Below are 16,664 nucleotides of genomic sequence, written 5' to 3' on the forward strand. Positions count from 1 at the left end.
TAGCAGAGAGATCAGTATGTGGACTAAAGAGAGTAGCAGAGAGATCAGTATGTGGATCAAAGAGAGTAGCAGAGAGATCAGTATGTGGACTAAAGAGAGTAGCAGAAAGATCAGTATGTGGATTTGAGACAGTAGCAGAGAGATCAGTATGTGGACTAAAGAGAGTAGCAGAGAGATCAGTATGTGGATTAGAGACGGTAGCAGAGAGATCAGTATGTGGACTAAAGAGAGTAGCAGAGAGATCAGTATGTGGATTTGAGACAGTAGCAGAGAGATCAGAATGTGGACATAAAGAGAGTAGCAGAGAGATCAGTATGTGGACTAAAGAGAGTAGCAGAGAGAGCAGTATGTGGACTAAAGAGAGTAGCAGAAAGATCAGTATGTGGATTTGAGACAGTAGCAGAGAGATCAGTATGTGGACTAAAGAGAGTAGCAGAGAGATCAGTATGTGGACTAAAGAGAGTAGCAGAGAGATCAGTATGTGGACTAAAGAGAGTAGCAGAAAGATCAGTATGTGGATTTGAGACAGTAGCAGAGAGATCAGTATGTGGACATAAAGAGAGTAGCAGAGAGATCAGTATGTGGACTAAAGAGAGTAGCAGAGAGATCAGTATGTGGATTAGAGATGGTAGCAGAGAGATCAGTATGTGGATTAGAGATGGTAGCAGAGAGATCAGTATGTGGATTAGAGATGGTAGCAGAGAGATCAGTATGTGGATTAGAGAGAGTAGCAGAGAGATCAGTATGTGGATTAGAGAGAGTAGCAGAGAGATCAGTATGTGGATTAGAGATGGTAGCAGAGAGATCAGTATGTGGATTAGAGAGAGTATCAGAGAGATCAGTATGTGGATTAGAGATGGTAGCAGCCTTCCCCACCCCTGTCCCCTTTCCTCACCTGATCCTGACCCTGATGTGCTCATGTCACAGATCAGCTCTTTTAGGCCTTTTTCCGGGGAAACGAGACTCTGGTCATCTAGTAGCTCCTCGGGATCCTGAGCCCGGGCCTTACTGTGGATGCAGCGCTGGTGGTGCACGGCACACACCCCCAGAACTACAGCCACACACAGCAGGCAAGAAGGTACCAAGATCACAGCAGCCAGCACCAACTGGCCCCAAACGGAGCCCTCAGAGGATCTCTCTGTGTCACACACACAGAAACACACACTTATTAACTTCTACTGTCCAATACATCTATCTTACACATTGGTGAATCTGCTAGGGCTCTACTTGAGTGTCTTTCTCTCACACACACACACACACACACATCCAAAAAAATTGGGATAGTATGTGAATTAACAGTATGTGTAAAAAAGAAAGCAGTGATTTGTAAATTCAGTCAGATTTGTATTACAACTTCTGAACTTTATTCTTTTTTGTAAATATAGCCTCATTCAAAATGTATTGTCTGCAACAGATTCCAAAAAAGTTGGGAAAGAAGCATTGTGCTACATCGCCTTTCCTCTTAACAACACGTAATATTCATTTGGAGACTGAAGACAACTGATCCAGATTTGAAAGCAGAATTTGTTTGCCGTTCTTTTGTTATACAAGTCTTCAGCTGTGTAACCATATGGGGCTTTCCCCTCAGAAACACCACACATTTCAAAGGGAGACAGTCCTGTACTGTAGACAGGCCATTCTAGCACCCGCACACTCTGACTGTGCAGCCATGCTCTTCTAACATGCATAATGTGATGTGGTGGTGAGCTGAAATAAGATGTCATTTAGAAAGCACCATATTTCATGTGCATATTTCATGTGCATCTTTCAAATGTTAAACGGTGCCTTAACAGATTTATTCATGCCGGATTTGACCTTCAACTCCAAGAAATGAAAAAATGTCAATCAAATGGTAGAAAAGCAACTTGGCAACCATGCACCCACAGGCCACTGGTATATCAGTAAACGTGAGTTAGTGTGTGAGTGTATGATCTGACTGTACTGGATAAGAAGATGACTACATCCAACATAATGTAGGCAGTCTACAATAATATATAATTATGTTGCAGTAGTATTGCTGCTATTGTCATTGAGGTTGTAAGTTGGTAACTTTAAGCTTTATATCCACCAAAATCTCTTTATGCTCCACAATATAGTTAATATAATTATGTTAAGAGTATTTGTGTTTCTTTTTATGTGAGGGAATTATTTTATTTATTTTTTTTGGTAAGCAAAGCTGCCTGATGATGCATTCTGCTCATCTGTCTTGTTGTGTATCTCAGTAGGTGATTCAGGCTGCAGGAGGCTCGCTAAGATACACTACATCATGTCCATCTCTGCCAAAGATGACTCAGGTGCCGCATCACTCACTATAAGCAGCGGATGGGTACCATCTTGCCAATGGTGGGTAAGAGAGACCACTGTCAAGTCCAAAAAATCTTTTATGCAAATGACAAACCCTTATATTACTGTTCATAGTTTATGTTTAATGACAATGTCTTTCTCATTCTTAATCTCTTAAAAACATTTCTTAAATGTTTTTATATCGTGTTTATCCTTAGTCTATTACGTGGGAGCTTCCAATAGTGATTATATATTTAGATTTACCCAAGTCGATATATTACTTTGACAAGTTATAACCAATGAATGATAAGGCTGGACTCAAAGTGCGCTGTTGGAATAGAAGGATAGCACCTAACCCAATTAAGAGGGAAAGGTTTCCTAAACGGTTGGGGGGTTGTTGCGTTCATATAGCTCTCTTATAGGAGACCCATCTCACTGCATTTGAATTCAAAGTTGAAGCGGGACTGGGTGGGTGAGGTATATGGTTCTTTCTTTAGTAATAAAAGTAGATGTGTAGTCATTTTAGTTCATAAGCAATAACCACTTTATGATGTGCAGCCCATCTCTGATAAGGCAGGTAGATAAAATGGATTCTATATGGTCAGCAGGTTTCTTTCATGCACATTTATTTTCTACTTATACAGTCAAGTGATTATATTTCACTTGTTTTCTCAAAGTTTTGAGATAGGATTTGTGATAATACACTGCTGTTTCTCTTTCCAGATAGACAGAGCTCCACCATCAAAATGCGATGCCGAGCACGGCCAGGGCAATTTGGCCTGGCCAACACATGGCAAGTTCTATAGGCAGATGATAAAGGGTTCATAAGTCCTAAGTTCATAAGTCTTGTAGTAAATTCAATTTAGCTCCCAAAGTATCACTGCAGAACCTACATTGCTATAGTTGATATTATAATTTCAGATTTTGCATCTGTTTTTATGGAGATTAATATTTCCAATACGCCCTGCCAGAACAAACCGTGGAGATGAAATCTCTTTCTTTTACATGATACTAATTTTAAGAAATATCTTAATGAGCATCCTATTCTCTTTTTTAAAGAGAATGGCTCACAGAAAAGAATTATGGCTCACAGAGGAGGCAAACAACCGTGATGGCAGCACATGCAGCCACTGAGACGAGGAGTGGAACTAGAACTACAGGAGGAGATTGAACAGTTCCGTATCAGACAAACTGCTGAGTAAATTACACACAGATAAAACTTCTGTGGATGCTATAATATCAAAGAAGGCTGAAAAATCAATGTTTTTTTGCTAGATAATAAATGTATGAGTATGCAAATAAGACAATTTGGTACCTATCTTTTTTTTTTTTTTAGAAACAGGTCCTATAACCAAACTATGTCTGGGATTAAGGACCCAATAGGGATCCCGAAATATTCAAATAAAGAAATAAATTATATTTTATGGCCTTATATAAAGAGTTCTCTTTATATACACTTCTCAGTTTATGACTGACTCAATAGAGAATAATGTCTGCTTAAAAAATAGATCTTCCTAAGGTTGCAGAGCAGCAAAAAGAAGACCTCTCTCCTCCATCCCTAATGGAAGCCAATATACCTTAACTTCTGAACAAAAGGATGCCCCAGACATATTACAGACCAATTCTGTCTTAAATCTTGATTTTAAATGACTAGCTAAAACTCTCGCCTTAAGACTAGAATGTGTCCCACCTTCTCTTCTCTGACTGTGTTTATTCAAGGGAGATTCTCCTCGCACAATGTAAGGAGATTAGTAAATATTATTCATCACAGTTTTTTGTATAGTTTGGAGGCATTAGTTGTCTCCCTTGATGCCGACAAAGTCTTTGATCATCTAGAATGGCCCCATCTCATTTTTACCCTGTCTAAATTTAATCTGGGGGATCATTTTAATTAAACAGCTAAAGAATCTGTTTACCTCCCCATCATCAGCTGTTATTACAAATGGATACAGATCTGCAAATTTCAGCATTGGACACTAGACAGGGCTGCCCAATTAGTGCTTTAGTATTCACCATCACCACGCACCTTTCTGCAGCCATATATCATGATAAGGTTATTAGAGGCATCTCTATGGGGTCTCAGCAGCACACAGTTTCATTGTGTTCATCTACTTTGATTCTTCTAATTAACAAATATGGTGCATTTGCAGTAGTGTGAGGTGCTATGGCTCTTAAGCATGAAACCCCACTATTTCTCACCCCTTTTGTTGGTCTCAGTACAGGTATTATACACAGTTATGAGCTGGACACCCCCAGGTCCCAATGGGAGGAGCCACAGAGATTGCTGGAGAACAACAGGCATCCAGCAAACGGAGGCAAACCAGCCAGACATGGTGATAGGAGATAAAACAAAGAAAACAGCAGTAGTGATAGTTGTGACAGTCCCAAGTTATGGAAACATCTAAAGTAAGGAAAATGAGAAGTTGGAAAAATACCAAAGACTGAAAGAAGAAATAGAGAAAATGTGGAAGTTTAACACCAATGTTGTCCCAGTGCTGATGGACGCACTTGGCAGCGTGACGCCTAAGATGGAGGAGTGGCTCCAACAGCTCCCAGGAATAACATCAACCACCTCAGAACCTCAGTCCTATAAACAGCTAAAGTACTGCACAGCACCCTCAAACACCCAGGCCTCTGGTAGAAGACCTGAGTGTGAGGGGGGGGAAAAAAAAAAAAAGATAGGACCACCCACTGGAAGGGTGAGACTTACATTTTTTTTTTATTTTGTATATAAAAGATACAAAATATTTATTTTTGCCCCATTTACAAAAACTCAAATAGTATAGAAAATTGCTGGTGTATTCAATTATACTGCCAATCAGTATGAGTACATGAAATAACTCATTCAAAATGGGCACTCTGCCCTCTGGTGTTGGCTTCCTGCAAGCGTGGTTCTGTCCTGTAGCTGCTTGCCAGTGGGATGTTATTGGAATGATAATTAGCATGGCACATGCAGGAGTGAGTGCAGGAAGTCCAGATGATCTCATGCTGGTTGGACATCTCGAGAGCGCAGTCAGAATGGCTGTGGTCACACACCTGATTGTGTAATGGCTTTTGCACTGGAACAGCCATTGCAAATAAATAAATAAATAAATAGATAGATATTTAAAAGCTTCAAAGTTATAAAACCAGTACCAAACATGGCAGATTGTAGACAGAAAGAGTAAAACTTAAACTTATGTTTTGCCTTGACCTCTCCCTTCAGTGCCTGACTGACATAGTGCATACTGCACAATTAGAAAATATTTAGAAGTTCACATATTGTAAATAGAACCTAACAAACTATAGAAAGAAAGATCAGGACAAATACTAAAATACAGTTGATTAGTTGACTTATCCGTGTTCTCTATAAATCTTGGCCCTCTTAATTGTTTTAAGCCCCCTTTTCTATGATGATTACAATGCTTGTTTCATTGGTTCAGGTGTCCATAGCACATTGGCTTGAAAATGAGATCAGGGTGGGCACAGCATAAACAGTAGGCTCCAAATGTGAACATTTGGCATTTGTAGTACACCATGTGTTCCTGAAGTGACTTTACAGCTTGTTTTTATGGCTTTGGCATGGTGACAATAAACACGCGGATAAACGTCATTCTGGGCTTGGGCGTTTCAGAGAGTCTCTAAAGCAGTACTGCCCATCACAACTAGCTGGAACTAGTTCTATGAGCCTCCATTCATTTTCAGTTACTCTGGCTTTTTAGTACGCATGTGATTTCCTACCATTTAAAGCATGTCACTTGACAAGGCCTAATACATGCAAATGAACAAAAGTTTCAAAGGGCCACCAAGGGGAAAAGGCCCCTGAGGTCCAGGTCCCCATGCCCCCCCCCCCCCCCCCCCCGTCCGTCTCCCCCGAGGACCACTGCTTCTGCACAGGGTCCTGGTGAAAGGACATGGAGAGGCTTTCAAAACACGCTTCCCTCCCCTTTCTCCCAAACAGGCCCTGCCAAACGGATCACAGCAGGGCCGTCTGCTCAAAATCAGAACTACTGAAGTACTGAAGCAGCGCTGCTCAGCTCTGCAGACAAATCCATGTGCATGAGAAGCCCATCAAACTGAGAGTATTGGTTATTTTGAGACACAATTAAATGCTTTAAGTGGATCTTTGGCCAAGGACATACTGATGATTTTTTTTTTTTTTTTGGGAGAATGCACAAGTGGTCTGGGAATATTCTGATAGATAATATTATATATACTATACAAGTGTGTGTGATTAGAATAATAAATCCTATACAGGTCAAGTGTTTTAACTGTCTATAGTGTTCGGCTTAATTGATTATACAAAATCAGTTTGCCTGGCAGTAAAAGGCCAGTTATATGCAAGCTAAAGTTGGTTAGTTCTGTATAATACCTGGGTGTTTGAACTCTAACATGTAAGTTTGTAATTGTGCATGTGAGCAAGTTCTTTTACTGAGTCTAGTGCTTTACAACAACTTCAGTTCATTTACTTGCTTTGAAACACAAAAAGAACAACAGACTGTCATCTTGCCAGAGAGTTCCGATATGGCTTAGCAATGCCAGTATTTGTCAAATAAAAACTTTACTACCACCACCCACTAGGGCTTATGGCTTCTGATTGGAGTGTGCAAACGGCCACACACAGCAACTCTTTCGTGGGCTGTGTAGGTGGACCTACAGCAAAATTAAATATGAAAAACTGTTACTGTTCATTTCATCAGTAACAGGGCTGAGTAAACTGCTTTATTCTGCATTAGCAACATTTGATAAAGTAGCTTAATTTTAAAAGGCTTTTTCTACACATCCTCTCTCACCCATCTGACCCACCCCCACCCACCCCAAAAGGGGGGGGGGGGGCATTTAAGCCCTTTCGGTTTCAGTAAACTATCCATGCTAATGGTAACCATGGTAACAGGTAGAGTTCTTATCCAGGGAGGTGCTACCAAACGGTCACCCCGCAGACCACAATTACAGTGGAACACACTGGATCGTTAACAGTTTTCTTTGTGGGTTTTACACCTAGTGGAGATGTATAAAGAGTATGTGTTCATAAGCGCAGGAAAACACACTGCTGAGTAAAAATGAATTAATTTGCACAAAACCGCTTTCAAATATTCTTTGATCACAAAAAGTCCTGCCTTCTAGGAAGCACAACATATCACTCACCGGTTTATAACTTCAGAACTTAAGAAATAAAAGCTTTGTTAATTAAAACCTGAATGAAACATGAGGTGACAAATTCACGTTTCTTTTAAGCAGCAAAAAGGAAAAAGAAAAAAAAAACACTTTTTCTTTCAGGTTTGTGCTTTACATTACCTTGTTTTTACATTATGCATCACTAATTCCCTCCATCCATGGCTTTTGGCCTAGTGAACTACAACCAAAAGAAATCAGATAGAACAATCTATACATCCAACCTTCTTGGGAGAAAGGAGTTCTAGTGTTTAAGCTCCCTTGTCTGTTATATTAGCTAAGAGCACCAACTGGGGGAAGACGAGAAAAGAGATTCCACATTTTGTTGTCTCTTTTCTGTGTTTTCTCTCCTCGTCATGAAGTTTAAAATTCAAAAGAAAATGTAGCAAGGAAAAGAGGATGGGAAAAGAAAGCTGAGGAAGTGCAGACGTCTTCTGCTATAATCCTCATTCACTTCACACCTCTAAAGCAAACGGAGGCAGCGTTCCGAGCAGACATCCAAACACCAGACTCACAACCTGATATTCTTTCAGGAATTTATATTTTAACCTCAGGTGATGCCACCAGGGCTATAGCTATTTTAAAGAGAAAAGGGAACTCTTTTCTATTCTTAAATGGAAATAGAGATTTCATATGTAACCTTTAATCCAAATATTCAATTCTATTCTTGACATGGAAGCCAAGGAAATAAGAATAGGCAAAAATACAGATTATTCTGGCCAAAACCAAAACACTTTCACAGGAGAACAGTTTACACAGTGACTGTTTAACTTATTCACAAACTAACACCGTAGGTCTACACATAATACTGTAAGCAGTCAGAAACCAGTGTGAAAAAGACAACAATCACTCCCCAATCTTAAAATACACTATGTAAGACTTGCTTGTTAAAACAGAAAGAATTCAAATTACTGAGTCAAAAGAAGAAGAAAACAAATCTGCTGAAATATAGTGTTCTGCTGCTGCTGCGAGTCACCCTTTAAAGCATAAAATATTCATTCAAAAGGCAGAGCTGTCGTATCCGATTTGACAAGTTTTTCAGAACACAGATGTCTAAGTATTAATCTCAGACACACAGGCTCAAAACAAAAGGGCCATCTCAATGTGAGGTCATGGCTCACAGTGCTTAAAGATAGCTAGTGAATTGAAGGAGAGAGAAATCGGTGAATATAGAGAGTTTGGAAGCAAAACAAAAACAAAAAAACCTAAACTAGAACATCCAGCCAGTTAAAATGGAAAGTGACCCAGGACGATTTAAGACTAACACTAAACATTGGCTTGGCTTTTCAAAGTCGCAACAGCTCCATGAGCTGAAGGGATTCTGGAGTGATGCTGAGTTGGCTCTTTTATGGCCGAACAGGCAAATTGTGTAATCGTGAAGTTGTTTTAGCTGTATAGTAAATGTTAGCAGACTAATTCGCTAATGTTTGCCAATTACTTTGCTAATGTTGTTTTTGCTTCAGTTTATCCTTTGTTTGAAAATAAAAAAAAAAAACAGGCTAGCCATAATTCTCAGATCCTTTCCGGGGCCACAATCTACAGTCTGAATGAAAATATCTGGAGAACAGGCTATATGGTTCAGCAGTCACACGTTTAGGATTAACTCTGATCTTCCATGGTTTGGCCAGAGGCTAATCGCCCTCTGGCAATTCTTCCTTCGCTTGTGAACCCTCAGGTTGTAAACCAGATTCAAATGTGAGACACTCTCATGACTATACCAGGGTCTGTTTCTCATGCATGTTTAAAACTTTCCAAAATTCCATCAGATTTTAAATTACACTGCACAAATGAATTCTCCATGTGCATTCCATGAAGTTCATCTCTCTGTGACATTTTTTTGCCAAAATGTACAAGTCTACAAGTATCATCTTAAAGATTTAATCTTTTGTTCACTGTGACTTTTTATGTTTATTTTAATCACCAACAAAACAACTACTTCTAAGTGTGCTTACTAGTAATCTTATATCAACCAGTTGGATGAAATTATATAACCTGTGTCACGGCATGGCCCCCTTCTCCCAGACTTTTCCCTGTATGTGTGTGTTCATCTACATGGCCACGCATTTCCCATGTGTCACACCTGTTCCTCATTTTACGTCGTTACTGTGCATGTATATAAAGTCTTGTTTAGTCGTTGGTGTTTGACCCCACGTAAGCCTGTGTGCTTAACTGTTCTTCGTTGTGTTTCGTGTGCCAAATAAAAGTTGGCGATGGGCAATCCCCCCCCAAACTTGTCGGACCTCGACCCAGCCAATGACTGGGGGATTGGCTGGGGTTCCTGCCAGCTTTCCCAGACTATTTCACAATGCTTTGTGTGGTTTTGTTGATATACCTGGCCTGGTCGGTGTACCCATACCCGTCACAATCACTGCTAGTCACTTTATCTCCCACTTTGTCTGCCTTAGTGTCTGTTCCTGTTAGTGTTTCCATCCCTGTGTGCATCATCATCATCATCTTGGTCCTTGTCTTCCTCCTATCTGTCCTGCTCGCGCTGGCCCATGTTGGGTCGTTCAGACCTCCAGCCCCTCCGTTTGGCATTGGTCTGGGGGCCATAGCCCGATAGTGTGACTCCTGCCGCGCCGGCCTGTTAGGGGGGTTCCGTCACAGCACGGCCCCCTCCACCCAGACGTCTCTGTGCGTGTGTGTGTGTGTTCGTTTGCATGGCCGTGCCTTTCCCGTGTATCACACCTGTTCCTCGTTTTATGTTGTTACCGCGCATGTATATAAAGTCTCATTTAGTCGTTGGTGTTTGACCCCATGTAAGCCTGTGTCCTTAACTGTTCTTCACTGGTGTTACGTGTGCCAAATAAACATTTCTGTGTTCAACACGGTTCGTCTCTGCATCCTGCCAAGCCACCCACGTTACAAGTTGATTTTAGTAGTCTGTAGTTTTCAAGTTAAAGTAGGAAAGGAATTAAATTAACTGCTTTAGTATTTACTCATATGCTCGTTTTATTCTAAGTTATGTTTAATTTAGTGTGTTATATGAACCAGATTCAAGAACCATCAGACATGAAATTGTGAAGTGCCTTATTTCATTTTATTTTGTTTTAACTTTTGTTTGTGGTGAACCTCCTTAGAATTCCTTGATAAACTTCCATTTTCTTACCTATTAAAAGCAGAGGAGTGAGTGTGGAAGAACAAGTCAAGTTTACGCAAGAAAAAACTAAGACCTTTTTTGAGAAACTCAGTCATAGCCTCTTGCTAAGATCAGAATCCACTCAAGTGTATTCTTGTTAGATCCAAGTCTTTAATTGTTTTGCTATTTATTTCATGCTTGTCTTAATTCACTCTTCACACTCTCAGTGACCTACATGTTTGATTAAGCAAGTCCATTTGTTTTGGTTTGTTGCTGATAGAAGCATACGTTTTGCCATGTAGCCAGCAATTAATCAGTTCCTGAATCCTCAGCAAAGTCAAGAATAGAATACAGAGCCTGTGGATGTCATTATCCAAGGACACTGCCTAACAGTTGACACAAATAAGCAGCTCTTTTACTAAACCACCAAAGTACGAGTCCAGGGTTCGGAAAAGCTGGGTCATGTTGGTACCCCTTCCAGCTTCACATCACATGCTTAGGCCCATAAGCCAGCAGCGTGATCCAGTGGAGCTCCCCTCTGCCCACTCAACCAAGTGGTCCTGAGGTAATCAGTCCTAATTAATTCCCATTTGTGCCTACAGGTTGATTTAATAACTTCATTTTAATCACACTTGATTCACCATGAATCTGGTTTGTTTACATTTGTTAATTCTTTTTTATAGCTCTACTTTAGTGAATTTGATACCACAAGCCATTATTTCACTATCCCCCTTTCCCTTTTTCAGTCAATTCTTTACCTTACTCTTAGCAACCAATAAACATTCTATTAGGTGTAAAGCTTATACTTCATGGGTTGTGTTTCTAATTTTTGGTAGATGATCAATAACTATGTTGCAGAACTTGTAACATTAATGAGTGGAGTATGAGTTAATATCTAACAGTTAATTTTTAATGAAACTTTAAGAATTCCATGGAATCGGGATGGTGCTCTGATTAATAATTTTAATAATTGTAATTACTAATTTATTGAGGTGTTCATACCACTTGTTAATTTAGAATTGCTCTCATGATGTGAATTTTCACAGATGTATGAGTGCACAATCACTTTGCGCAATGTGATCATGCTTCATGTTACTGCACAACATTAATCTAAGGTTATCTAGGGTCAGCAGGGCAACAACAATTTGATGCAGAGAAAATAGAGTTTACATTGAGGCCTAATCCTAATCCATGCAGTAATAAAACAAAATGATCATCTCTAGGGGATTAACACCATAATAGGGTGGACCAATCTGACATTTAATCTTCATGAAATTGTAAATCTACTCAAACAAGCAAAACAATAATAATGACAATAATATTGTAGCTGCTTGTAGCAGGTAGAGATGTGCACTGCCATGAAGTAAAACATATAGGTGGCGGCCAGGTAATCAGCCATTTCTGCGCACGCGTTCCTTGCACCGTCAGTGCATATGAAATTCCCCCATTTAACCACAGGAGGCTTAATGGAGACATGAGATAAAGCACATTTTTGCCCAAAGATACTACAGCTTCACCAACAGAACCTAAGGCTGTGTATTTATATGCTCATTAGTTCCATATATAGTGAACCTCTACATAATTAATAGGAATTCAATAGGCACGGAACACATACTAAGACAGTAATGGCTGTGTTATGTGCAATACAAAGTGTGTGCTTTTTTCATTTTAAAATGACAATGATGCTATGTGAGTCATGTGGCAACCTTCACACTAGTATTAGCTGTAGTATTAGATGTTCATGTCATGGAATTTTTGGGGGGGAAAAAGGTCAAAGCTTCTACTAAACTCATGAGACTTTGCAAAAACATTGGCCCTCTGAGTTAATTTAATTACATTTTTTTTATTCATTTATATATTATTTTATATATCAACAATGGAAATGAACACTTTCCCATTAAAAAAAAAAGAAACATTAAATGGAAATTTGAATAATCCTTTTTGGGAAAACATACAGTCAAAATATATTAAAAGTGGGTTTTCAGCTTCAAAGCTATATTTAGCGAGATCTGTCGCACTATATTAATACTACAGAGAAACAGATTTGGTTGCAAGAAAATAAACTAATGGAGATTTAAATTTTTGAAAATTAAAGATTCTTCATTAAAAAAAATATTTATCTTTATTCATTTGATTATTGTAAAATGTTCAGCAACAAATATTTAACAAATATAGAAGTCTTCACATTATTTATTTCAAGAATATCCACGACAAATCCTGGACATTAACTCTGGGCGAGTTGGCATGGAATGACCCAATAACAATAATAAGAGATGCAGATAAAGTAAGCTAGCACCTTAACTGCTTTGTGTGTCAGCATGACATTAACCTCCCTAGTTATTTTTACCTTTATAATTCTAGATGTTGTTCTCATCAAGAGCTACTTGCATACATTCTTTCACAGGAGCCAGTAGGAAAGGTTGTGAAATATCCTATTACAGATTTTTTTTTTTCATTGTAAGAAGTTATCATTTGGGGAATTTAGCTCATTTGAGTATCTTTGTGCAACTCTAGAAGGGGCACCATGAGTTTTATTAGTAACTGTATGCAGGCTACAGAAATACCATGTAGATTTACTGATGTTTTTATGGTCATGCTGTCTTTTATCTCCACTGACTTTGATCACTTTGTCAGTGTTGGTGATTTTGACAAGCCAAAGGACAATAAGGCCAAAGATCTCTATGCCTTATTGGAGTGTTTTGGTCTCTCACACATGTGACTAGGCCTGCACACTCTCATGGTCAGACTCTAGGCTTGGTTATTTAAGAAGGGCTGAACATTTCAACCACTGTCAAGGATGTAGCCCTTTCAGACTACTGCAATTACTTTGATATGTAGCCCATGCTAATGGTACAAAGACATGTTTATATCAAACGCTAGAGATCCATTTCTGTGATTTTTTAATTTAAAAATAAAAAAAATAATCACTACTTACATAAATATTGTTTACTTCTTTCAGGTGGTAAAAATGGATTTTACCATTTTTATTATTTCATTATCTAATTTGTTTTTATTTAAATCAACCACATTAAATTTATTTAAATAAACTGTTTTATTTAACTTGTTTGGGTTTTTTCCCCTCATTTTAACAAAAACCTTCCCAAGGTGATAGCCCCTGGGAGGTAATTAGTCTTAGTATTTCCTTTTTTCTGTCTATGTAAAGCACTTTGAATTGTGCCTGAAACGGTGTGTCTGTGAATGAAAAAGTGCTATGCAAATGTTTTTGTCCAGCTGCAAACAGCTTGGTTACCATCAAGCTAACTCATGGACAATCAAGAGTACATACATAAAAGAGTACATAGTGTACACCCATATATAGTCCATTTTTGGTTTTGTTGGCAACCATCAGGGTTTTATATTTAATGTGGGCACAGGATGCCATTGGAGGGAATGAGGATGAACATGAGAAGACTTGAAACAAGTAGGATTCTGGACCATTGCTGGTGTCTAACGGCACATATTAGCAAATTAACACCAGTTTTTGTCCAGTGGTAGAGCCAAAGCATTTCCAGACAGCATGAGGGGTTCGGTGGCTAGAAGGAGCTGTACCTGTGTGAAGATGGAGGGTCTCGTTGTTGCAGAAGTCGGTGAAGCAGCAGTTGCGTTTGGAGACGTGGCGGGAGCCGTAGCAGAACACCTGGCCCTTCATCTCGCTGGGTGAAAGGCAGGACTTCACGGCCTCCTCTCTCCCGTCGATGAGCATCACCGAGTTCCAGCATGCACCCTCTGCCTCAGTCTCGCAGGTGTGGTTCGCACAAAGATGACACACACACTTCAGGGCTGCAACCACATCATGAACTTTTTACAAAGCTACTAGAAAGCTGATAATTACAGAAGAACACTTTTCAAATAGCTTTAAAAGCAAGGAGAACAATTTGTGTCACACTACCTGTTTGTTTTTTTTCCTTTCTTTGACATTATACATAAAATGTATATGCACTGCACATCTCACCTGCTGGCAAAATTTGTCCTTCCAGCATTGTTTAAAGCAGCTTTGTGCGAGATGCCGAATATTCAAGCTTTTAGTACTGCAAGTATTAATGAGTACATCTAATCGATAAAAGCAGCCAGCAAGCCCTAAAAGGAGCACTTACTCTGGACATGACACCACAACACACAAAATTAAAACCAAATCCTTGCTACTGACCACTGACAACTAAAGTTATTTTTCTTTTTGGCATTTTCACCCTAACTGACTAGCATTTGGAGTGTGGACTTTGTGGTTTGCCTGCATGTGAGGTACAAGGTGATCTGTTAAACCACTGAAATTGAAGCTATTTTCTTTGACATGTATGCGCCCCAGTGACATGCTAAAATAATATTGATCAGTGTTCCGTCCAGCCTAGAGTGGATATCTGCCCACCTTAATGAGACTAGATGCTTTTAATACTAGTAAACTGTCCTGCACTATTCTACGCTACACAAAATTGCATTGTTAAGCACTTAAAGACACTTAAAGGTTTATATCATTTTATAAAATATTATATCCATTTAATAACAAGAAAAATTCTCCTCATTCATTCCTTTTTATCAGTGACAGACACTGTGTATTGACCGATTTCCACTTCAGAAGGGAGTTCTGAGACTTGACCTGGTTTCTTAATAGCCCTGAATTAAAGCATTAAAATCACCATCAAATATATGAGCAATACCCTCCACTTAACTCCCTTTGCTTTGGATGTACTTGAAAATTTGGTTATTATCAGTCTTGATTGTTTTGCTTTTCTCAGTCAAAATAAACTTTCCTTCACACCATTCAAGAAGCTGATCTTCTTGAACTTTGGATCCAGAGATTTTGCAAATGAATCCCCACATTTTGGCCAAATCAGTTATGCTCAAAACACACAGCACATTTGTAAATCCAGATCAAAGTTTCACTTAAAAATGACCTTCAGTTCTCTGTGCCTCCCAACTAACAGTCAAAAAGAAGGAACTAATCTTCTTAACTTCTACATTCTTTAAGTATAGCTTTAAGTTTACAGAAGAGGATCCCCGCTTACACTGCAGGTCAAAGTGGAGTAATGCTGCTAAGGCTAATGACATGCTAATCTCAGCCTGCTCTGCTTACACGTGTCCTGCTCAAGCTTTAAAGAAATGCATTCAGTATTGTGCATCTCTGCCTCAGTTCAATCAGTTACATGGAGCTGGGCCCTGCTGCAGGGAAGGTGAGAGAAGATGGAGGTAAAGTGCTGTGTTCGGTGGCAGAATGAGTGGTGGAGACACATAAATGAGGCGTGAACTAATTAATGACATTCTCTCCGGTGTGTCCCAGTGGTATGAATGTCTAACCGTTCTCTGCTGCTACCTTGTTCTTATCTTGAGATTTTCAAGGCAAATTCCACTGATGAGTCTAATGTTGCCAAGAGACACGGGCACCAGTGATGTATGATTGGTGTTTTTAAGCCAGTCATAGGTTTATTCCTCAGTTCTAAGCAGATCCACTCAAGAGAGATAGAGGGTCTAGTGTACAGGCTGTAGGCGACATAATCTATATGCACTAGATTTGTTGGATTTCATAAGGTACTAGAATCTGTTTCTGGAATATTTCAAACTTGCACTCGTCCCATGTTTATTATTCTCAAACAGATTGTTATATTGTATCTACTAGTAAAGAATGGTTTAATTGTGTGTGTCCAGTTAGTTAAAGGTCTCATAGAAAATACACACACCACCAGAAACCACAAAGAATAAACAGAAACACTGAATGGTGGTTAGTAAGGAAGTGCTATTAAGCTTTTCTACGGTTATCTACAATCCTTCAAAACATGCTGTTCCTATTTATGATTCACTTCCATGTTTTTCAGTGTGAAGATGTTTGCAATTTTCCAGACTGAATTTCTGTTGCACACAGACCACTTCTCAGACTGCTTCTACAAATAAGAAGAATCCAACTGCCTGTCAAACTGCAAAGCCAAACTCATAAATTTAACAGTGTTATGTCAAATGTGTTTCTCCTAACAAACACCATAAGCTATTTATTATTTACACAGTAAAAAAAAAAGTATATTGTTCCTTTTAACTGAGACTTATCCCTGTAAATCTTTACAATCTTTTTCTGAAGGCAAGGCAAGATCGTAGAGCACTGCAATCTTGATGTCTTCATGCCAATTTTTCACACCTCTGAAATAAATCAATTTCATACACTCAGAAA

General features: G+C 39.1%; 1 protein-coding gene and 1 long non-coding RNA gene across 5 annotated transcripts in view; one reads left to right on the forward strand and one right to left on the reverse strand.

Moving 5' to 3' along the window:
- Positions 1 to 16,664, reverse strand: part of acvr1c (activin A receptor type 1C) — a 30,802-nt gene that overhangs the window by 11,666 nt on the left and 2,472 nt on the right. For 3 of the 4 annotated variants that reach the window (XM_027005713.3, XM_027005715.3, XM_027005714.3), the window contains exons 2-3: positions 14,063 to 14,293; positions 896 to 1,138 (exon numbers count right to left, since the gene is read on the reverse strand). In XM_027005713.3, coding sequence (XP_026861514.1) covers positions 896 to 1,138; positions 14,063 to 14,293 — 474 coding nt within the window. The remainder of the gene's footprint in view (positions 1 to 895; positions 1,139 to 14,062; positions 14,294 to 16,664) is intronic. The other variant, XM_081713443.1, reaches the window with a different exon arrangement.
- On the forward strand, positions 941 to 6,047 carry LOC145657571 (uncharacterized). Its single transcript, XR_014123386.1, has 3 exons — positions 941 to 1,078; positions 2,223 to 2,343; positions 3,007 to 6,047. It is a non-coding gene; the product is annotated as an uncharacterized LOC145657571 (long non-coding RNA).

Source organism: Electrophorus electricus, chromosome 4 (genome assembly GCF_041902795.1).
Source record: "Electrophorus electricus isolate QZ-2024a chromosome 4, ASM4190279v1, whole genome shotgun sequence".
Lineage (NCBI taxonomy): Eukaryota > Metazoa > Chordata > Actinopteri > Gymnotiformes > Gymnotidae > Electrophorus > Electrophorus electricus.